The sequence below is a fragment of the Callorhinchus milii genome, unplaced genomic scaffold (assembly GCF_018977255.1).
Source record: "Callorhinchus milii isolate IMCB2004 unplaced genomic scaffold, IMCB_Cmil_1.0 Scaffold4, whole genome shotgun sequence".
Lineage (NCBI taxonomy): Eukaryota > Metazoa > Chordata > Chondrichthyes > Chimaeriformes > Callorhinchidae > Callorhinchus > Callorhinchus milii.
The window spans coordinates 3289756-3311813 of NW_024704745.1; the positions used below are offsets into that span (position 1 = coordinate 3289756).

Here is a 22058-nt window from a genome sequence, read left to right on the forward strand (position 1 = left end):
CTTGTTCGACCCTCAACTGTCTTTTCTCCCCCACGTTCAAGCCATGACCCGCTCTGCCTTCCCTCACCTCCGTAACACCGCCACTACCTCACCCCTCAGGCCGCCGAAACTTTTGTTCATGCCTTCATCACCTCCAGGTTCGACTATGCAAATGCCCTGCGTGTCGGCCTTCCCAACTCCTCCCTCCACAGGCTGCAGATAATCCAGAACTCTGCAGCCCGTGTCCTCTCCTGCACCAAACTCCGTGACCCCATCTCCCCCACTGTTGCCCGATTCCATTGGCTCCCATTCCTTCAGAGGATCCAGTTCAAGATCCTGGTCCTCATCTCCATGGCCTCGCCTCACCCTACCTCTGCGACCTCCTAACCCTCTACCAATCCGTCCGTTCCCTCCGCTCAGCCAGCTCTGGCTGCTCCACGTCCCCCGACCCAACGTCCCAACATTGGCGGGAGAGCCTTCAGCTGCTCTGCCCCCAATCTCTGGAATTCTAACCCCCAGTCACTCCATCTCGCCCCCTCCTTAGCCTCCTTCAAGTCCCGCCTCAAGACCCTCCTCTTCGACCATGCCATCGGCGACCCCCCTTCCCCTCCCCTCCCTTACCCCCCCAACCCCAGCTCGGGTCTGAAATGCTGTACTCTGTCCAGCGCCTTAGGACGTCCTCCCGACGTGAAAGGCGCTATACAAATGTAATCTTGTTGTAGTTGTTGTTTAGCTGCTTAGACTCCAGTAGTTACTCCAATGCACACTCTGGGGTCCCCAACTCCTGGATCTTGCCAACCTACGCCTAATACTCTCCAGAATTAGGTCAGCAGGATCCATCGAGGGAGAGAGTGCGCATTCCATTCCAACAACTTATCTCTGGAATTTCCATGTGTAAATGGGATGCATGGAAGTCTCAGCTTGGTTTGGATACTCTTAAGCTTGTTGAAGGGTTTCCCCAAGTGTCATTGAGCTAGAACGCAGCATTCAACCAAACGTGGGATCCCAGGGGTGAAGGATCTCAGCTCTCTGATTGGGGTGGGGGTGGGTGGGTGAGACTCCCTACTCCACGTCCCCCGCCCAGCCCGCCCCACCATCAACGGTCGTGCCTTTCTGCTCCCGTTCTTTTGGAACTCCATCCCACAGTCCCTCCGCCTCGCTCTCTCCCTTGGCTCCTTCAAGGCACGTCTCAAGACCCTCCTCTTCGACCGCGTCTTTAGTCACCCTCCCACCCCACCCTCCCTGCCCTCCACCCCTCCTGATCCCAACCCCCTCCAGCTCGGGTCCAAATCCTTGACTTGAAAGGCGGTGTGTAAATATAATTTGTTGTTGTTGTTGTTGTTGTTGTTGGAGGAGGAGGAAGAGCTGTGGACGGCTCCCGACAGCGGACAAAATTAGAGCCAGGCCATTTCGGAGTGAAATCCGGAGGCAGCTTTTCACCCAAAGGGCAGTGGAAATCTGGAACTCCCGTCCCGCAAAGGGCTGTGGATTGTGACTGGATCCGTGCGCGAGACGGAGGTGGTCAGGTCAGGGTATCAAGGGATATGGGGCAAAAGGGCGGGTAATTGGGAGTGGAGGTACAGATCAGTCGCGATCTAATAGGATGGCGGAACAGGCTCGAGGGGCTGAATGGCCTCCTCCTGGTCCTATGTTGCGCTGGGTGAAGGATAAGAAAGAAATGCTGCAAGGATTGGCTGTGCTAATAGAACGGCGGAACAGGCTCGAGGGGCTGAATGGCCTCCTCCTGGTCCTATGTTTCGATGGGTGAAGGATATATAAAAAAAATGCTGCAAGGATTGGCTTGAGCGACCCCCGCAGCCATGTCCCATTAGTGTCACTCACTGTGTGGGGTGGGGCTCAATGTTTTCCTGTTATGAATTGTTTTTTTTTTTGACGTGGGATTAAAACATTGTCAGGTTCCGCCGAGATTTGAACTCGGATCGCTGGATTCAGAGTCCAGAGTGCTAACCATTACACCACGGAACCTGCGGCTGCTCAGCCAGCCGACGGGAGGCGCCTTTGAGGTACTCGGGGCCGGCGTCTGAACGTAGATCACATGATACCACCGCTCTGCACGCCGAACGGGCCACGTGTTTCGGTGAGTCGGCATGGTAACGAGTTTCGCGCCCCGATCACCTGACTGAAGACCGGAAGCCACCCTGGGCGTCGCCATCTTGAAGCGACGGGCGGTCGCCCGCTGCATAAAGAATAATTGTTATATTTCAACGCAGAAATGTCAGTGACAAATGTCCGGACTCAACAACTTTTAATATAACTGTGAGACATTAAGCACTGAATCATTCAGACACGGCGGGGAGAGACGGCCGGGGTGGGGGTGGTGGGCATCGCGCTCCGGAGGGCGGTTTCCGGCCGCCATTTTGGGTTGAAAGTGAGGCGGAGCCGCGAGGTGACTGATTGGGGAGAAAAGAACCAAACTGAGAGACAAAGAGCAGCAGCAGCGGGTGCCGACGTCCCGCTGTGTCTCGGGGATTCAGGGCCTGGTGTTGACACGGCGCCTGCTGCTCCGGGACGATTTGCTTTCGCCCTCCAATTTCTGGGATGACCTGTGACCCGGAAGTGGTGGCGGGCGGCGGCGGCGGCGTTACCCTGGAGACGCGGGATGGAGAGTGAGCGGGAGGCCTGGATGCTGGACTCTATTCAGCAGTGAGAGAGAGACCCCGGGGTGGGGAGAGACCCCGGGCTGGGAGGTGGGGAGAGACCCCGGGCTGGGGGCCGGGGAGAGACCCCGGGCTGGGGGGCGGAGAGCCACCCCGGGGTAGGGGGCGGAGAGAGACCCCGGGGTGGGGGGCGGAGAGAGACCCCGGGGTGGGGGCGGAGAGAGACCCCGGGGTGGGGGGCGGAGAGAGACCCCGGGGTGGGGGGTGGAGAGAGACCCCGGGCTGGGGGGCGGAGAGAGACCCGGGTGGGGGGGGAGGAGAGACCCGGGGTGGGGGTGGAGAGAGACCCCGGGCTGGGGGGCGGAGAGAGACCCCGGGCTGGGGGGCGGAGAGAGACCCCGGGGTGGGGGGTGGAGAGAGACCCCGGGCTGGGGGGCGGAGAGAGACCCCGGGCTGGGGGGCGGAGAGAGACCCCGGGGGGGGGGGTGGAGAGAGACCCCGGGGTGGGGGGTGGAGAGAGACCCCGGGGTGGGGGGTGGAGAGAGACCCGGGCTGGGGCGGAGAGAGACCCCGGGGTGGGGGGCGGAGAGAGACCCGGGGTGGGGGGCGGAGAGAGACCCCGGGCTGGGGGGCGGAGAGAGACCCCGGGGTGGGGGGGGAGAGAGACCCCGGGGTGGGGGGTGGAGAGAGACCCCGGGCTGGGGGCGGAGAGAGACCCCGGGGTGGGTGGAGAGAGACCCCGGGCCTGGGGCGGAGAGAGACCCCGGGCTGGGGGGCGGAGAGAGACCCCGGCTGGGGGGGCGGAGAGAGACCCCGGGTGGGGGTGGAGAGAGACCCGGGGTGGGGGGTGGAGAGAGACCCCGGGGTGGGGGGTGGAGAGAGACCCCGGGGTGTAGTGGATGAAGAGACCCTGGTGTGTGTGGGGGGGGGGGGAGCGGGGTGGGGGAGAGACACTGGTGTGGGGTTGGGGGAGAGAGAGTGTCTCATTATGTCTGTCGTCTCCTCAAAAGGTACAATGACCTCTATGTATTTGAGCTGCAGGATCCCACCCAGGTCATCGAGTGGATTCAGGACAGGAGTGAGTCTGTGTTTCACTGCTCTTTCTCCTCCTTTCTCACATTGCCCCCGCTTACAGCCATTCTCTCCCGCTTGCTGGAATTGCATCCCTCTGCTCTGTCCCCTCCTTCCTCAGCTCCCAGGTCTCTTTGACATGCTTTCAGATGTTCTGATGTGAAAGTAAAATTGTTGTTGAACATTGCCCTTGCTGGAGTGGGGGAACGTGAGTCAGAGAGTTCATTTACACAGCAACGTTCACGCCCGGAGGAAGTCCCAAGGCGTTGGACAGTGCAGGGTTGTGCACCCGATCTGGGAATTGAATTTTGGAGGGGTGGGTGGGGGATGAAAGGTGACCGAAGGCACACTCGAAAAGATGGACCTTGAAGGAGGTGAAGGAAGGAGTCTTCAGGATGGAGTTTCAGAGAATAGGGACAGATCGGCTGAAAGCCCACCTGCTGAGAGGAAAGGGAAGGGGATGTGAAGCAGGCTAGTTTGTGCCTGGCAGGCGGAGGGAGTGGTGGGTTGGTTGGAAGGGTTTAAGGAGGTCACAGAGGAAGACGGGCAAGACGTGGAAGGATTTCACCCAGCCAGGTGAAACATTGGGCACGTTTCCTTACTCCACACGCCTCTGGTTACTTAGCAGTAAGTAGGAACCTGGTTGTTAGCCGATTGGCACATCAATCAATCCACGACTGTTAGTGCGATACCACTGTTTGCAATTTGCTGCCGCGTTTTGTCCACAAAATACACAGTCACTACACTTTACAGTATATCCTGTGAGGTGCTTTGAGATGTCTTGATGCCGTGATAAGGCGCCGTATCAAATGCAAGGATTATTATTTATTAAGGTAACCTTTGACTGTAACTTTTGTCCCCGCAGGTGTCTGTGTCGCTGGCTATGATACAAAAAAGAGAAATGAAATCCTTCAGCTTTCGTTGCCCCCAAAGCTGTGTGCTGGGGTGAGGCAGGTAATGAGACTGCTTGCCACAGGTGGAGTTTCACTGCTAAATGAGTGTCAAGTCAGTGTGATTGCAGCTTTTCAGGCTTGTTACTGAAGTTGGCAGCCTGCGTGCCAATACCTTCCTGACAAGAACAAATTACATTTGTACAGCGCCTTTCACTTCAGGAGGCTGACACTGGAAAAGTCAGGGGTTTGGACCCGAGCTGGAGGTTGGGATCAGGAGGGGTGGAGGGCAGGGAGTGTGGGTGATAGGAGGGTGACTGAAGGTGCGGTCGAAGAGGAGGTTCCTGAGACGGGCTTTGAAGGACGCAAGGGTGAGCGAGGTGAAGGGACTGTGGAATGGAGTTTCAAAGGGTGGGGGCAGAGACCTTGAAGTCCTGGCTGCCGATGGTGGGGCGGGCAGGAGACGTGGAGCAGGCCAGAGTCCGCTGGGCGGACATGTTGGTAAGGAGTTAGCAAGTCACAGAGTTAGGAGTAAGTAAGAACTAAGTGTAATTAAGAGGAGGCTAAACATTACACCCATTCCTCCCTCAGGGGCTGTGTCCAGAAAGAGATTTCCGAGTGGAGCACGGTGGCTTCTCCAACCGGCCTGTGCACCAATTGAAGCACGTTTCAGGGACCAGGTAAAGCCTGACCTTGTGTGTGGATCTGTATACAGGGGAAGGCTCCATATGCTGGGACGGGGGCGAGGTTTGGGGTTCTGAGATGCATTATATACACTGTGGAGTCTATGTAGCGTAGTTACAAGCGAGAGGACCCTGGTTTGATTCCTGGACAGAGTGAAAACTTAGGCAAGTTTCCTTACTCCACACGCCTCTGTTTACCTAACAGTGAATAAGAACCCAGTTCTTAGTTGATTGGCGGATCGCTTTTCGATATCCCTTTGAAAAGAAATGAAACAAAATAACTAATAGTAATGTGGTTACTGAATTACAACTGTTTATAGGACACTGCTGTGCGCAATTGGCTGCAGTGTTTTACCCACAAAATACACAGTCAATTCACTTCACAATACACAGTCTATTCACTTTACAGTATATTCTGTGAAACGCTTATGAGACGTCTCAAAGATATAATAAAGCACTGTATCGAATGGATTATTATTATACACATAGCTCTACTCTGACAGGTTGCTGGTGAGCGCTGGGCCTCCAGACGCCTCGCTGCTGGTGTGGAGAGTGGGAGCGGAGGAGAGAGGTGAGCCAGACTGCTGGTTAGACTGGGTTTGGTCAGTTCTAGACTTGAAGGTAAGTGGGGCTCCACAGGGCTGAACTGGCTCCAAGGTGACGTGTTCGTCAACGGAATGTCAGACTCAAGCCCACTCTCTGTGGCGGTCTCTAGAAGGTTCTTGAGCCAGGCAGGTCTGCAGTATTCCAGTGCACAGCTGATGACAACATAGCTCATCGGCAGGACCTGGAAGGGCAGACCTGTCACTGAAGCAGGGATCCCGCTCAGGTTCTATTAACCCCGCAAGCCAAAGCCCTAACCAGCAGGGTGGTCCTACAAGCAGCAGGAAAGCTTGCCCAACAGTACTCTCAACGGTAAGCTATGAGGTTTTATTTGGTTAGACTCCCAGCAGTTGCCCCAACGTACACTCTGGACTCCCCAAACTTTGGCTCTTGCCAACCCTCATCTAATACTTCCCAGAATTAATCAGGATATGTCCCTCCAGGGAGAGAGTGCGCATTCCATTGCAATAAACATCTCTGGGATTTCCATGTGTAGATGGGATGCATGGAATTCTCAGGTTGGTTAGGATATTTTTAAGCACGGAGATGGGTTTCAGACAAGTGTCAGACACCCGGTTGAGCAAAAAAAAAAGCGTTTCAGAGGGTTTCATCTTCTGTGCGATGTATCAGATGGGAGATTATTGTTAATCGAAACTATTTTCTCTGCTGTCCTCTGGAGAACAGACACCATAGAGTTGGTGAGCACCATACACAGCCCAGAGGAGACCTGGCCACAGATAGCCACCAGCTGCTCACTATCACCCCGCCTGCTCCATGGCTCACAGCTCAACAACGTGAAGATCCACGATGTGGAAACCCAGAAGCTGCTGTTCACACTTGGTACGTCCGGGAGCCTCACATACAATCTTACAGAATAGAAGGAGGTCAATCGGCTCATCGTGCCCTGTGCCGGCTTTTTGAAAGAACTATTCACTTCCCTGCTCATACCCAGCTAACATGCCCAGTTAGCTAACTCTACTCTGCTCCCAATAATAATAATGATAACATTCCTTGCATTTGATATAGCGCCTTATCACGTCTTCGAGACGTCTCAAAGCACTTTTCAGAATATACTGTAAAGTGGATTAACTATATTTTGTGGGAGAAACACAGCAGCCAGCAGTGTCCCACAAACCATTATTTGGAGGACTTATTACCCCTGGAAAAGCAATCTGCCAATTAACTTAACAACCGGGTTCCTACTTACTGCTAGGTAAACAGGTGAAAACGTGCCCGAAGTCTCGCCCTGCTGGGAATCGAACCAGGTCCTCTTGCTTGCGAGGCGAGTGCACTAATCACTACGTTACAGGTCTCCCGAGGACACTGACTGGGTCAGTCACTGTTCTTCACATGTCCGGTTTGGCAGTGCTTTTAAGCGCTCAAAGACACTACTCCATGTGAATGGCACCATATAAATGCAGGTTATATTAATCATAATAATTCTTGCATTTGATACAGCGCCTTATCTGAAAGCGATTCACATAACATATTGTAAAGTGGTGACTATTTGTGGGCGAAACAAGGCAGCCAATTGTGCATAGATGAGTCACTATATGAAATGCAAGGATTATTATTGTAAGCTGAACCCCCTGTTCTGTCACAGACTCGGCCCTGACAGAGCCGCTCAGCGGGCTGCACCTCACAGACTCCGACACCTTTGTCCTCTGCTCCGCTCGGGATGGTTGCCTGTGGCTGGGGGACTGGCGGCAGCGCCCGGCTCTGGCTGGAAGCTCAGAGGTGCCCGCTAGTATGGGCAGGGCCTCCCGTTGGGTGATGGCCCCGGGGCCGGGGCCCGATCTGAGCCTCTCCCCCACCGCCCGGCTCTCGTCAGCAGGCAGCTTAGTACTGACAGATCTGCGGGACTTCAACAAGCCACTGAGCTGCGCTGAGATGAAGCTTTCCTCACATTCCCCCAACCCTGAGCACCTGTGTGTGGCCCGGGCTCCCTGCTCACAGGGCTGCCTCTCTGTCTCCGGTAAGTGGCTTTTCAGCAAGTTTCATACAATCCTAGGGTGGCTGTACTCGCTCCACACTGGAGCTCTCCACTCCAACCCCATTCCCTGCTCTCTCCCCATCGTGTTTGTGCTGATTCTTTTTTCTTGAAAGGTTTATTCCCTTTTAAAAGTCTTCAGCAACCACTTATGGCAGAGCATTCTCTAATCGTTGCTGCCTTTGACCTGGGAGTGTGGACGGACCCTCCTCTTTGACTGTGCCTTCAGTCACCCTCCTACCCACCCTCCGTGCTCTCCACCCCTCCTGCTCGTGTCCAAATCCCTGACTGTCCAGCGCTTCGGGACATCCTCCTGATGTGAGAGTCTCTGTGGAAATGTAATGTGTTGTTGTTGTTGAAGGGTTTGACGGGACGGTACATGTGTATGAGAGCAGTGCCTGGACGGTGGCGTCGGGTGAGGTGCAGCCTCTGTTTGTGCACCGAGGCCATGCGGTGAGAGATTGCGATGATGAGCCCAGCGCAATGGTCACCAAACACGTGTGGCATCCGAACAGACCTCACACCATCCTGTCAGCGGCCACTGACGGCTCCTTCCACATCTGGAACTGGGTCCAACCATCCTCCCACAGCTAGTGCTCCACCCCCCAGCTCGGCACTGCTCCGCCCCCCCCCACCCCCACTCTCCCCAGCCAGTGGCCACTGCTACCCCCCACCCCCAGCAGCTGCTCTCCCTCACCCCCAGCCAATGCTCTTCCGCACCCCCAGCCAATGCTCTCCCGCACCCCCAGCCAATGCTCTCCCGCACCCACAGCCAATGCTCTCCCGCACCCCCAGGCAATGCTCTCCCGCACCCCCAGGCAATGCTCTCCCGCACCCCCAGGCAATGCTCTCCCGCACCCCCAGGCAATGCTCTCCCGCACCCCCAGGCAATGCTCTCCCGCACCCCCAGGCAATGCTCTCCCGCACCCCCAGGCAATGCTCTCCCGCACCCCCAGGCAATGCTCTCCCGCACCCCCAGGCAATGCTCTCCCGCACCCCCAGGCAATGCTCTCCCGCACCCCCAGGCAATGCTCTCCCGCACCCCCAGGCAATGCTCTCCCGCACCCCCAGGCAATGCTCTCCCGCACCCCCAGGCAATGCTCTTCCCCCACCCCCAGGCAATGCTCTCCCCCACCCCCAGCCAATGCTCTCCCCCACCCCCAGCCACCGCGCTCCCCCACCCCCAGCCACCGCGCCCCCCACCCCCAGCCACCGCGCTCCCCCAGTCACCGCGCTCCCCCACCCCCAGCCACCGCGCTCCCCCACCCCCAGCCCCAGCCACCGCGCTCCCCCCACCCCCAGCCACCGCGCTCCCCCACCCCCAGCCACCGCGCTCCCCCACCCCCAGCCACCGCGCTCCCCCACCCCCAGCCACCGCGCTCCCCCACCCCAGCCACCGCGCTCCCCCACCCCAGCCACCGAGCTCCCCCACCCCAGCCACCGCGCTCCCCCAACCCCAGCCAGTGCTCTCCCCCCCTCCCTCCCCTCCCCCCCCCACCCCCAACACTCCCAGCCAGTGCTCTCTCCACCCCCCAGCCTGTGCCAGTTATCTCCCCCCTTGGAGTACACATCGCTGCTGGGGTGAGCAAAGGTAACTGCTCACCTCAGTGGTAAGAATGCAGCTTCTCTTTTGCACCGAGTGCATGTAGTAGAGAACCTGCGACTGAGGCACAGGAAATAATCCACAAAATGTAAATTGAAAGAGAAACAAATGGACTTTTGAAGATATTTTATTGATTGGGAATTGCGTCTTATTGTGTCTCACTGGTTTACACTGAAATAAAATAGCAAGTTTGATAATTATTAATTTTTAAAAATTATCACTAAAAAATATTTAAAATTTTCAAGTCTGAGGTGGATTGATAGATTGCTGTTAGGTGAGGGTATTTAAAGGTTATGAGGCAAAGAGAGGTAAGTTGAGATACATATATATGGATATATATATTATATATTATTGGACCCCTTCTCCGGAGAAAGCAATCCCTTCAAACAATACATGCTATGCGCAATTGGGTGCTGCTTTTCACCCAGAAAATACCTAGTCACCACACTTTACGGTGTATTCTGTGAAGCATTTTGAGACGTCTGAAAACGTGATAAGGCGCTATATCAAATGCAAGGATTATTTTATACATTATCTTATTATCGATCCGCCTCAGTCTTGAAACGAGAAAGTGTGTGTGATTGTCTGAAGGCGATGTTGTTGCTGCTGTTCTTGTCGAGCGAGTGAGTGAGTCAGGGACCGGAGTCGCTGATGCACACGTGTTCCATCAACTCCCGCACTGTGAAGAGACAAAAGACAATCTGCTCCGGTAATTGGAGTCACCGCGTTTGAACAGGCACCCAAACGCCCCCATGTCGTCAGCCCTACAGGTGGCCACGTACGCCAGGTCAGAGTAAGCGGATGGGCCGCGGTTAATAAGCCAGGGTTTGCTCCAGCCTGGGGTGGGGTGAGACAACAGGTTCACATACATGCCCAGGTCCACTCGGTCTTTCTTGTCGGTGGGGTGTGTGAACACCAGCCAGAATGGTTGGTTGTTGCTATGTGTGGGGCTCGGGCTGGGGCCGGGGAAACTAACCACGCTGCCTTGACAGCCATTATAACCCGTCTCCACCAGCTCTTGGGCCAGAGTGGGTTTGTGTAAACTGCCTGGCTCCAGGCTGACCACCTCGGCCCTCAGCCCCTGTTTCTTGATGCGAGTGTTGAGGTACAGCTGGGGGCTGGCGTCAGGCCTGGTGATCTCGGCAGCCTCGCACTCCAGTGTTTGGAGCTCGCTGACCAGCTCGCTCACCAGCCAGGTCTGCCCATGGTCTTCACTGTACAGGTAGAGGGAGTGGGGGTGAGTGTAGGTCGATTTGCCCATGCAATGGCTTTGTTGAATTAGGTAAGCGTACCTAACAGCGTACCACCAAGCGGCCACAGGCCATCTGTAAGCCATGCCCCTGCCCCACTGCGTGCGTGGCCCACTTCCCTGCGATGTGACCGGTTGAAATCTTGTCTCCAATGACGTCGTTGGTCAGGTCGACCAGCTCGCTCCACGTCACCCCGGCATCACTGCTCTTCACCATGCACAGCCTCGCTGCGTTCCTCCCGGTGAAGATCTGGGATCGCACGGTCAACGCCATTTTCTATGCAGGTGAAGAACAGGAACATGACTCGCTGGTCCCGGTCATACAGGGGACAAGGTCCCATAATAATAATCCCTCCAAAACCAAAAAACAATAATAAATTGGTCATTTTCAATCCACGACTGTTTGTGGGACATTGTTGTGCGCAAATGGCTGCCGCGTTCGCCCACAAAATTTACAGTCAATTCACTTTACAGTGTGTTCTGTGAAGCGCTTTGGGACGTCCTCCCGACGTGAAAAGCGCTATATCAAATGCAAGGATTATTATTATTATTATGGTCCGGCAGCCGAGCAGCAATGCCGTTTCCAATTCCACCACATCGTCCCACTGCAGAGAGAGAGAGAGAGAGACATGCATCCATCAACACCCAGAACTGAGCAGCCCCCATCCCTCACAGGAGGATTCAATGCATCCAGCCTGTTGCACCAGTTTATTGGACTTTGGCAGAACTTTTACTCCCAGTGCCCCCGAGGAGGGGCTGGTGTTGAGCAGATAAACAGGCAGCTGGGCAAATCCACTCAATCTCAGCCCTGATTAAGTGGAGTCCTGTATAGTGGTTAGAGCCCTCGCCTCGCAAGCGAGAGGAACCGGGTTCGATTCCGGGTGGTGTGAAACCGTAGACAAGTTTCCTTACTCCACACACCTCTGATTACCTCACAGTAAGTAGGAACCCGGTTGTTAGTTGATTTGAGGATCACGTTCTGCGTGTAATAATCACTTCAAGAAAAAAAATTGGTCACTCAATCCACGACTGTTTGTGGGTACCACTGCGCACAATTGGCTGCTGTGTTTCAGAGTAGTTAGAGCACTCGCTTTGCAAGTGAGAGACCTGAGTTCAATTCCACGTAGGGCGAAACCTTGGGCAAGTTTCCTTACTCCACACGCCTAATAATAATCCCTCCAAAAAAACAACATAGTAATAAATTGGTCATTTTCAATCCATGACTGTTTGTAGGACATTGCTGTGCGCAATTGGCTGCTGCGTTCGCCCACAAATATACAAATATACAGTCAATTAATTTTACAGTATATTCTGTGAAGTGCTTTGGGATGTCTAGAAGACGTGAAAAGCGCTATATCAAAATGCAAGGTTTATTATTATTATTCACCCACAAAATATACAGTCACTACACTTTACGGTACATTCTGTGAAGCACTTTGAGATGTCTCAACAACGTGATAAGGCGCTATGTCAACTGCAAGGATTCTTATATCTACCCCCGGAAAACGATCAGCCAATCGACTAACATCTGGGTTCCTACTTACAGCTCGATAAACAGGCGTGGGGGGAAAGCAAACTTGCCTGAGGCTTCTCCCCTGTGGGTTCACCCTTTGGGCGTTTTATTAAATATGAAGATTGTTTTACTACCTGAACAGCTTGGTTCTGAAGATGGCCTCTCCTCAACACCAGACCCCGCGCATCCACATCATTGGAACTCTTTTGCTTCTCGGCCATGGCGAGGAACGTTTTGGATTCTTCGATGTAGAGAAGCCATCATTTCAGGAACTGCACAGACACAGAGGGACAATTCAAAAGAGGAAACGAGTCCTGTAGCGTAGTGGTTAGCTCCCTCACAAGCATGAGGAGCTCAACTCCCCGGCTGGGGGAAACCTCAGGCAAGTTTCCTTACTCCACATGCCTGATTACCTGACAATAAGTAAGAACCCGATTGTTAGTCCATTCGCAGGTCGCTTTTCTGGGGTTAATAATCCCTTCCAAAAAAATAATTTAGTCACTCAATTTACGACTGTTTCTGGGACATTGTTGTGCACAATTGGCTGTGGTTTTTCACCACAAAATATACAGCCATTTTGCAATATATTCTGCAAAGCGCTTTAAGATGTTTTGAAGATGTGATAAGGCACTATATCAAATGCAAGGTTTATTAAAACATAAATACTATGGGTCAGGGAGGCGGCCCCTCACTCTGAAATCCTCAGAATCTCCCTTCCTAAAGTCTCCACATACAACTCCTCTACCTCAACCTGATGTTTCTGGGGCATTGTTGTGCACAATTGGCTATGGTGTTTCACCAACAAAATATACAGCCATTTTGCAATATATTCTGCGAAGGGCTTTGAGACGTTTTGAAGATATGATAAGGCTCTATATCAAATGCAAGGATTATTAAAACATCAATAGTGTGGCTGGTAGGCATCCCTCACTCTGAGATCCTCAGAATCTCCCTTCATAAAGCTCCACGTGCAACTCCTCTATCAAAACCTGATGTTAAACTCAGCCTCTCTGTGGACTGTTTCCCGGGGGAGAGACCACCAGCACAGACACGATGTGAGAGAGCAGGGAATGGGATCTCCAGTGGGGGAGTGAGTGCCAGCACAGACACGATGGGGAGAGAGCAGGGGAATGGGGTTAGAGTAGAGAGCTCCAGTGGGGGAGCGAGCGCCAGTACAGACACGATAGGGAGAGAGCAGGGGAATGAGGTTTGAGTAGAGATTTCCAGTGGGGGAGCGAGTGACCCTGGGGTGGGGGAGAGAGAGTGAACCACGGGGTGGGGGGCGGATGCGAGAGAGACCCTGGTGTTGGGGACAGAGACCCTGTGGGAGAGGGAGACCCTGGTGTCTAGGGATGGATGGGGAGAGAGACCCTGAAGCGGAAAGAGACCCTGGTGTGTGGAGGAGTGGGTGGGGAGAGAGTCCCTGGGGCGGAGAGAGACCCTGGTGTGCGGGGGAGTGGGTGGGCCGAAAGACCCTGGGTTGGGGAGAAAGTGAGAGTCCCCCAGGAGTGATAAGATAGAATCCCTGGTGATCGAGAGAGGGAGATCCCTCCCCACCAACATCCCGGCCTGAGCTCCTCATTATGTCGTGAGAATGTGATAAGATGCTATGTCAAATGCAAGGATTATTATTACAGAAATGGTGTGGCTCAGGCAGGCGTCCCCTCACTCTGAGATCCTCAGAATCTCCCTTTCTAACGTCCCCACGTGGAACTCCTCTACCTAAACCTGATGCTAAACTCAGCGTCTCCATGGACTAGTTCCCGGGGGAGTGAGTACCAGCCCAGACACGATGTGAGAGAGCAGGGAATGGGATTAGAGTAGAGAGCTCCAGTGGGGGAGCGACCACCAGCACAGACACGATGTGGAGAAGGCAGGGAATTTAAAAACCTGGTTTAAAGTCAGCACAAAAAGCACTTACCCTGTGTGGCTGGGAGGTTGTGGCCAGTGCACAGATCACTTCCCCACTCTGCTGCGGAACGCTCTACTGTCCTATTTTATACAGTGCAGGACTTGTGGAAGTTCCCTCTCAGTATCAACAACCAATAACAACAACATCAACAACAACAAGATTCCATTTATAGAGCGCCTTTCACGTCAGGAGGACGTCCCAAGGCGCTGCACAGTTGGGTCAGGACCCGAGCAGGGGGGAAATGGTCAGGGTGAGGGGAGGGAAGGGAGGGAGCGAGGAGGGGGATGAATGGTCAGGGTGAGAGGAGGGAAGGGAGGGAGCGAGGAGGGGGGAAATGGTCAGGGTGAGGGGAGGGAAGGGAGGGAGCGAGGAGGGGGGAAAATGGTCAGGGTGAGGGGAGGGAAGGGAGGGAGCGAGGAGGGGGGAAATGGTCAGGGCGAGGGGAGGGAAGGGAGGGAGCGAGGAGGGGGTAGAGAGTCGAGAGGGGAGCTGAAGGCTCGGTCAAAGAGAAAGGTTTTGAGACCGGCCTTGAAGGAGGAGAGGGAGGAAGCGGCGAAGGCACTGGGGGATAGAGTTCCGGAGCCTCGGGGCTGAGAGGCTGAAGGCCCGACCACCGATGGTGGTCGGGTAACAATCCTCGCAGGGGATATCGCATCTGCTTTTCGCCCACAAAATACATAGTTCATATTCCGTGAAGCACTTTGAGACATCTCAAAAGCGTGATAAGGCGCTATATCAAATGCAAGGATTATTATTTTATATATTATCTTATTATGGATCCGTCTCAGTCTTGAAACGAGAAAGTTGGTGTGATTGTCTGAAGGCGATGTTGTTGCTGCTGTTGTTCTTGTTGAGCGAGTGAGTGAGTCAGGGACCGGAGTCGCTGATGCCCACGTGTTCCATCATCTCCTGCACTGTGAAGAGACAGAAGACAATCTGCTCCCAGTAATTGGTGTCACCGCGTTCGTACAGGCACCCAAACGCCCCACAGGTGGCCACGTACGCCAGGTCAGAGTAAGCGGATGGGCCGCGGTTAATAAGCCAGGGTTTGCTCCAGCCTGGGGTGGGGCGAGACAACGGGTCCACATACACGCCCAGGTCCACTCGGTCTTTCTTGTCGGTGGGGTGTGTGAACACCAGCCAGAATGGTTGGTTGTTGCTACGTGTGGGGCTCGGGCTGGGGCCGGGGAAGCTAACCACGCTGCCTTGACAGCCATTATAACCCGTCTCCACCAGCTCTTGGGCCAGAGTGGGTTTGTGTAAACTGCCTGGCTCCAGGCTGACCACCTCGGCCCTCAGCCCCTGTTTCTTGATGCGAGTGTTGAGGTACAGCTGGGGGCTGGCGTCAGGCCTGGTGACCTCAGCAGCCTCGCACTCCAGTGTTTGGAGCTCGCTGACCAGCTCGCTCACCAGCCAGGTCTGCCCATGGTCTTCACTGTACAGGTAGAGGGCGTGGGGGTAAGTGAAGAGCCCCGTGAAGATCCAACAACTGTAGTAAATTAGATAAGCATAGGCGGGCACCACCAAGCGGCCACAGGCCATCTGTATGCCATGCCCCGGCCCCACTGCGTGCGTGGCCCACTTCCCTGCGATGTGACCGGTTGAAATCCTGTCTCCGATAACGTCGTTGGTCAGGTCGACCAGCTCACTCCACGTCACCCCGGCATCACTGCTCTTCACCATGCACAGCCTCGCTGCATTCCTCCCCGTGAAGATCTGGGATCCCTCGGTCACACCATTTTCTATGCAGGTGAAGAACAGGAACACGACTCGCTGGTCCCGGTCATACACGGGACAAGGTCCCATGGTCCGGTAGCCGGGCAGCAAGGCCTTTTCCAATTCCACCACATCGTCCCACTGTATAGAGAGAGAGATGCATCCATCAACACCCAGAACTGAGCAGCCCCCATCCCTCACAGGAGGAGGCCATTCAGCCCATCTAGCCTGTTGCACCAGTTTATTGGACTCTGGCAGATCTTCACGACCTGAAGATGTGGAAGGAGGATGGGTGGGGGCGTGGGGAGCGGTGAAGTGAAGGGGTTGAGGGAGGGATTTCCAAAATAGTGGCTGAAGCAACGGCCGCAGATGGTGGAGCTGAGGATTCGAGGGACGCGGAGGAGCCCGGACCCAGGATGGAGAGAGAGGAGGTTGGAGAGATGAGGTTTGCCAAGGAATGGAGGAATTTAAACACGAGAGTGAGGATCTTGGAGTTGATCCGCTGTGTGACAGGGAGCCAGTGGAGTTTGGCAAGGACCGGAGTAATCACGGTATGAAGTTTGGTGCGAAAGAGAATACGGGAGCGGAGTTTTGAATGAGCTGGATTTTGTCAATAGTGGAGGAGGAGAGACCGGAGGCGAGGGTGTTAGAGGAGTCCAGCCGAGAGGTAGCAAAGGCATGGACGAAGGTTTCGGCAGCTTTTGGGGTGAGGTATTGTTGGAGACGGGCAATATGGCAGAAGTGGAATTGGTGCTGGTCAGGGATCGGATGTGGAGGAAGAAGGAAAACTGTGGATCGAACCTGATGCCTAAACAGGCGTGTGAAGGAAGGCAAATCGCCTGAGGTTTCTCCCCTGTGGGTTGACGCTGTGAACGTTTTATTAAATACGAAGATTGTTTTACTACCTGAACATCTTGGTTCTGAAGATGGCCTCTCCTCAACACCAGACTCTGTGCATCCACATCCTCGTGAGTCCCTCGCTTCTCGGCCATGGCGAGGAACGTTTTGGTCTCTTCGATGTAGAGAAGCGAGGGGATGCGATACACCCAGGCTTTGCTTTCAAACAGGATGGTTTTATACGGTTCAGGAGACGCCATCGATACAGGAACTGCACAGACACAGAGGCACAATTCAGTAGAGGAAACTCAGTTGAGTCCTGTGAATTCAGTTGAGTCCTGTAGTGTAGTGGTTAGCTCCCTCGTAAGTGAGAGGACCTCTATTCCCCAGCAGGAAGAAATCTCAGGCAAGTTCCCTTACTCCACATCCCTGTTTACCTAGCAGTAAGTAGGAACTCGATTGTTAGTCGATTGGCAGATCCCTTTTCTGGGAGTTAATAATCCCTTCTAAAAAAATAATAATTTGGCCACTCAATTCACGACTCTTTCTGGGACATTGTTATGCACAATTGGCTGTGGTGTTTCACCACAAAATATGCAGTCATTTTACAATATATTCTGCAAAGCTCTTTGAGACGTCTTGAGGATGTGATAAGGCGCTATATCAAATGCAAGGATTTTTATTACAGAAATGGTGTGGCTCAGGTAGGTGTCCCCTCACTCTGAGATCCTCAGAATCTCCCTTCCTAAAGTCTCCGTGCAAATCCTCTACCTAAACGTGATGTTAAACTCAGCCTCTCCATGGACTAGTTCCCGGGGGAGCGAGCACCAGCCCAGACACGATATGGAAAGAGCAGGGAATGGGATTAGAGTAGAGAGCTCCAGTGGGGGAGCGACCACCAGCACAGACACGATAGGGAGAACGTAGGGATTTTGAAAACCTGATTTAAATTCAGCACAAAAAGCACTTACCCTGTGTGGCTGGGAGGTTGTGGCCAGTGCACAGATCAATCTTCCCCACTCTGCTGCGGAGCGCTCTGCTGTCCTCTCTTACACAGTGTAAGACTCCATACCTTGTGGAAATTCCCTCTCAGTATCAATAAACAATAATAATCTTTGCATGTGATAGTAGCTCCTTATCATGTGCATTGATAACCTGGGAACTTTCAACCCTGCACAACGCATATGCTTGTATAAATACAGATTAATATAAACACAAAGCAAACAACCTACACTTAGTGCAAATGCACAGTTCGAGTCCAACTTAACCAACCGCCTCCAGTTTATCTCTGCAAATTGTTTCTTCTCTTTCCCGGGCCAGGTCACCTGAGGGGTACCCCAGGGCTCTATCCTTGGCTCTTGTCATCGCCCAGAGGGAGCACATAGATAAGGAAAAGTTGCACATGTAAGCAGATGACACACAAATCTACTTTGCCTCCTCCGTACAAACTCCAAAGTTCTATCAGCTTGTTTGGCAGACAGCAAAGCTTGGATGATTGTAAACTTCCTACAGCTGAATGTGGACAAAACGGAAGCCTTACTCCTTTGGGGGAGGAATAATCCCTCCAAAACCAAAAACAATAATAAATTGGTCATTTTCAATCTACGACTGTTTGTGGGACATTGCTGTGCGCAATTGGCTGCCTCGTTCGCCCACAAATGTACAGTCAATTCACTTTGCAGTGTGTTCTGTGAAGCACTTTGGGACGTCCTCCCGACGTGAAAAGCGCTATATCAAATGCAAGGATTATTATTATTATTATTATTATATTATTGGCTCCCGTCAACGTTTTCACTCCTGCGGATCTAACCTCCTCAACCTCCCTGGGCTCTCTTTCACACTCACTGAATCAGTGTGCAATCTAGGCACCCGGTTTGACCCCCCAACTGTCCTTCCTCCCCCACATTCAGTCCCTGACCAGGACCGCCTTCTTGCATCTCCACTGCATTCTGTGCCTCCAACCGTACCTTACTCCAAATGCAGCCAAAACCCTCGTGCATGTGTTTGTCACCTCCCGCTTGGATTACTCAAATGCACTCCTCGCTGGTCTCCCCACCTCCATTATTCAAAAGATCATTCAGAACTCTGCTGCCCGCATACTGACCCGGACCAAACTCCCTACCCACAACTCACCAGTTCTGGCCCAGGCTCCACTGGCTGCTCTTTACTGAAAGGATCGACTTCAAGATCCTCACACTTGTGTTCAAACCCCTTCACTCTCTGGCACCTCCCTAACTCTCCGACGTCCTCTCTCCCCACTCCACCACCCGGCACCTCCGCTCGACCAGCACCGGCCTCCTGCTCGTCCCTCGCACCCTCCGCCCCACCATCAGAGGTTGTGCTTTCACCCACTATGCCCCGAAACTCTGGAACACTCTCCCGCAACCCCTCCAACTTGGTCCCTCTCACCTTTTTCAAGTCCCGCCTGAAGACCTTCCTCTTCGACCGTGCTTACGACCATGTATAGTTTCACTTTATAATGTGAACGTCTCTTATTTCAGCGTCAGTGATGATGTTTCTAAGCTGTCATTATCTGAGGCTGATCTGAGTGTGGGGATACACAAAAGGCCTGTACAGTACACAGCCCGGAGAGAGATGATACACAGCATCAGCCCAGGTGAATTCTCCCAGTTGTGTGAATAGTCTTATATTGCTTTCAATCCATCAAATTAAACATTAGCTACGGAGTCCTGTAGCTCAGTGGTTAGAGCACTCGCTTTGCAAGCGAGAGACCTGAGTTCAATTCCAGGCAGAGGGCGAAACCTTGGGCAAGTTTCCTTACTCCACACAGAGCCTAATAATAATCCCTCCAAAACCACAAACAATAATAAATTGGTCATTTTCAATCCACGACTGTTTGTGGGGCATTGCTGTGCGCGATTGGCTGCCGCGTTCGCCCACAAATATACAGTCAATTCACTTTACAGTGTGTTCTGTGAAGCGCTTTGGGACGTCCTCCCGACGTGAAAAGCGCTATATCAAATGCAAGGATTATTATTATTATTATTATTATTGTGAAATGTCACTGCAACCAGGGCTCTTTACTGCTGCAGTACCGCGTTACTGTCCGCAGGTGGCGCGGTGTGAGCGTTCTCACCAACAGCCGCTGCAGCCGCACGATCACCAGTGCCCTCTGCTGGTGTCCTGGCGGCGGTACACCATCGGTGCTGTCTATCCCGAACTCCAGCAAACTCATCCCGTGATGTGGATCCAATACAACACAAAGTTGCATTGGTAACATTTCACGTCGGAAGGGACTTCCCGAGGCTTTGGACCGTCAGGGATTTGGACCCGGGCGGGGCGGGCGGTGGGGGTTGGGGGGGGGGGCGGGTTAGGGGGTAGGGAGGGTGACCGAAGGCGCGGTCGAAGAGGAGGGTCTTGAGACGTGCCTTGAAGGAGGCAAGGGAGGGATCGAGGTGGAGGGAATGTGGGATGGAGTTTCAAAGGTTTGGGGGCAGATAGGTTGAAAGGCTGAACCGCCGATGGTGGAGGAAGCGGACAGGTTGACGGGGTCAGCAGGTCACAGAGGTAGGAGGAGGTTAAGGCCGTGGAGGGCCTTGAAGGCGAGGACGAGGATTTAGAATTCTATCCACTGGGGGATGGGTATCCAGTGGAGCCCGGGCGAGGGTGTGGGGTGATGGGGTCACAGAGCCTGGTGCGGGAGAGGACATGAGCTGCAGAGTTCTGGATCTGCAGCTTGTGGAGGGTAGCGTTGGGAAGGCTGACAAGCAGGGAGTTGGCGTAGTCAAGCCTAGATATGATGAACTCGTGAATGAGGGCTTCGATTGCCTGAGGGGTGAGGCAGTGGCCGACCCAAGCGATGTTGTGGAGATGGGGGAAGGCAGAGCGGGTCATGGCATGGATTTTGGGGAAGAAAAGACAGTTCAGGGTCAAACAAGATGCCAAGGTTCCTGACTGGCTCAGGGAGGTGGAGTGTGCATCCGTGGATGGTGATGCTGTCAACAACAAAACAGCAAAATTACCTTCTTAGGGCTCCTTTCACGTCGGGAGGACATCCCAAAGCGCTGAACAGTCAGGTGTTGGGGCCCGAGAATGGGGGAGGGGTGGTGTAGTCAGCGTCTGAGGTGAGAAGGTGCTGATGGGAGTGAATCAGGAGGGCCTCGGTCTTGTTGACGTTCAACTGGAGAAAGTTAGCTCTCATCCAGGACTTGATGTTTGACGGACATTCTGTCATGACAGCAGTGGTCCTGGGGTCGAGGGTGGAGGCAGAGAGATTGAGTTGTGTGTCATCCACATACATGTGGAAATTGACCCCATGTCTGTGGATAATGTCACCAAGAGGGAGCATATAGATATTGAAGGGGACGGGACCAAGGACAGAGCCCTGAGGAGCGCAGCATGAGACGTTGCGGGGGCGAGAGGAGAAGCTGTTTGTAGAGACAAAGTGGAGGTGGTGTGAGAGGTAGGTTTTGAACCAATCAAGGACAGAACCGTGAAGGTTGACGTGAGAGTTGAGGCGGTGGAGGAGGATAGAGCGGTCAACGGTATCGAAGGCACCAGAGAGGTCAAGGAAGACGAGAAGACAGAGGGAGCCCTAGTCACAGATGGACAGAATGTCATTTGTCACTTTGACCAGGGCTGTTTTTATGCTGTAGGCAGCACGGAAACCCGATTGAGGGGCTTGTATAGCGAGTGGTGAGAGAGGAAGGAATGCAGCTGGGAAGTAACGACTCGTTAAAAGATCTTGAAAAAGAAAGGGAAGTTGGAGATAATAATAATAATAATAATAATAATAATAATAATAATAATAATAATAATAATAATAATAATAATAATAATGCTTGCATTTGATATAACGCTTTTCACATCATCTCGACATTTCAAAGAGCTTCACAGAATAGACTGTAAAGTGAATTGGCCGTATATATGTGGGCGAAACGCGGCAGCCAATTGCGCACAGCAGCGTCCCACAAACAGTCGTGGATTGAAAATGACCAATTTATTATTGTTTTGTTTTTGGAGGTATTATTGTTAGACGTGTGGAGTGAGGAAACTTGCCCAAGGTTTCCCCCTGTCTGGAATAGAACCCAGGTGTCTCGCTTGCAAGGCGAGTGCTCTAACTACTGAGCTACAGGACTCCATGATGGGGCGATAATTGCACCGGAGGTCATGCTTTCAGCCACTATGCCCCGAGACTCTGGAGCACTCTCCGTCAATCCCTCTACCTTGTCCCCACCGCTTTTTCAAGTCCCGCCTGAAAACCTTCCTCTTCGACCGTGCTTATGACCCACCCCCTTGCCACCTACCCCACCCTACCCTGCGTGGAAAGCGCTATATAAGTGCAAGTTATTGTTGGGGCTATTGAGGGGCGCATTTTACTGCCAACCTACATCTTTTCACTTTGTTGATAGAAACTAAACATGAAGATTGTGA

The 22058-nt window shown here is 53.4% G+C and overlaps 3 protein-coding genes and 1 non-coding gene across 5 annotated transcripts; 1 reads left to right on the plus strand and 3 right to left on the minus strand.

The window, feature by feature from the left end:
* Window positions 1-1893: 1893 nt before the first annotated feature.
* On the minus strand, window positions 1894-1965 carry trnaq-cug. Its single transcript has one exon. It is a non-coding gene; the product is annotated as a tRNA-Gln (tRNA).
* A 158-nt stretch (window positions 1966-2123) lies between these two features.
* On the plus strand, window positions 2124-8470 carry wdr73 (WD repeat domain 73). Of its 2 annotated transcripts, none has more exons than XM_007906722.2 (8): window positions 2124-2606; window positions 3608-3675; window positions 4534-4622; window positions 5150-5238; window positions 5745-5812; window positions 6529-6684; window positions 7448-7819; window positions 8196-8470. In XM_007906722.2, the coding sequence occupies exons 1-8, from the start codon at window positions 2539-2541 to the stop codon at window positions 8426-8428; spliced, it is 1143 nt and encodes a 380-aa protein (XP_007904913.1). In that variant the 5' UTR covers window positions 2124-2538; the 3' UTR covers window positions 8429-8470. The 2 variants fall into 2 exon arrangements, with proteins under 2 accessions (XP_007904913.1, XP_007904914.1); XM_007906723.2 differs by having other exon boundaries at window positions 2540-2643.
* Window positions 8471-9921: 1451 nt separating this feature from the next.
* LOC103187298 (sialidase-4-like) lies at window positions 9922-12456 on the minus strand (the record flags this gene model as incomplete). The annotated part of the gene is given in 4 exon segments (XM_042333995.1): window positions 9922-10144; window positions 10147-10806; window positions 10970-11038; window positions 12334-12456. Coding segments are annotated over 4 exon segments (927 nt in total), but the record flags the coding sequence as incomplete, so codon positions are not given.
* A 2424-nt stretch (window positions 12457-14880) lies between these two features.
* Window positions 14881-17779, minus strand: LOC103187293 (sialidase-3-like). The gene is made up of 3 exons (XM_007906725.2): window positions 17636-17779; window positions 16733-16935; window positions 14881-15968 (listed from the first exon to the last, which is right to left on the minus strand). Exons 2-3 carry the CDS (start codon window positions 16922-16924, stop codon window positions 14979-14981), a joined length of 1182 nt encoding a protein of 393 aa, XP_007904916.1. The 5' UTR covers window positions 16925-16935; window positions 17636-17779; the 3' UTR covers window positions 14881-14978.
* Between the last annotated feature and the right edge of the window lie 4279 nt (window positions 17780-22058).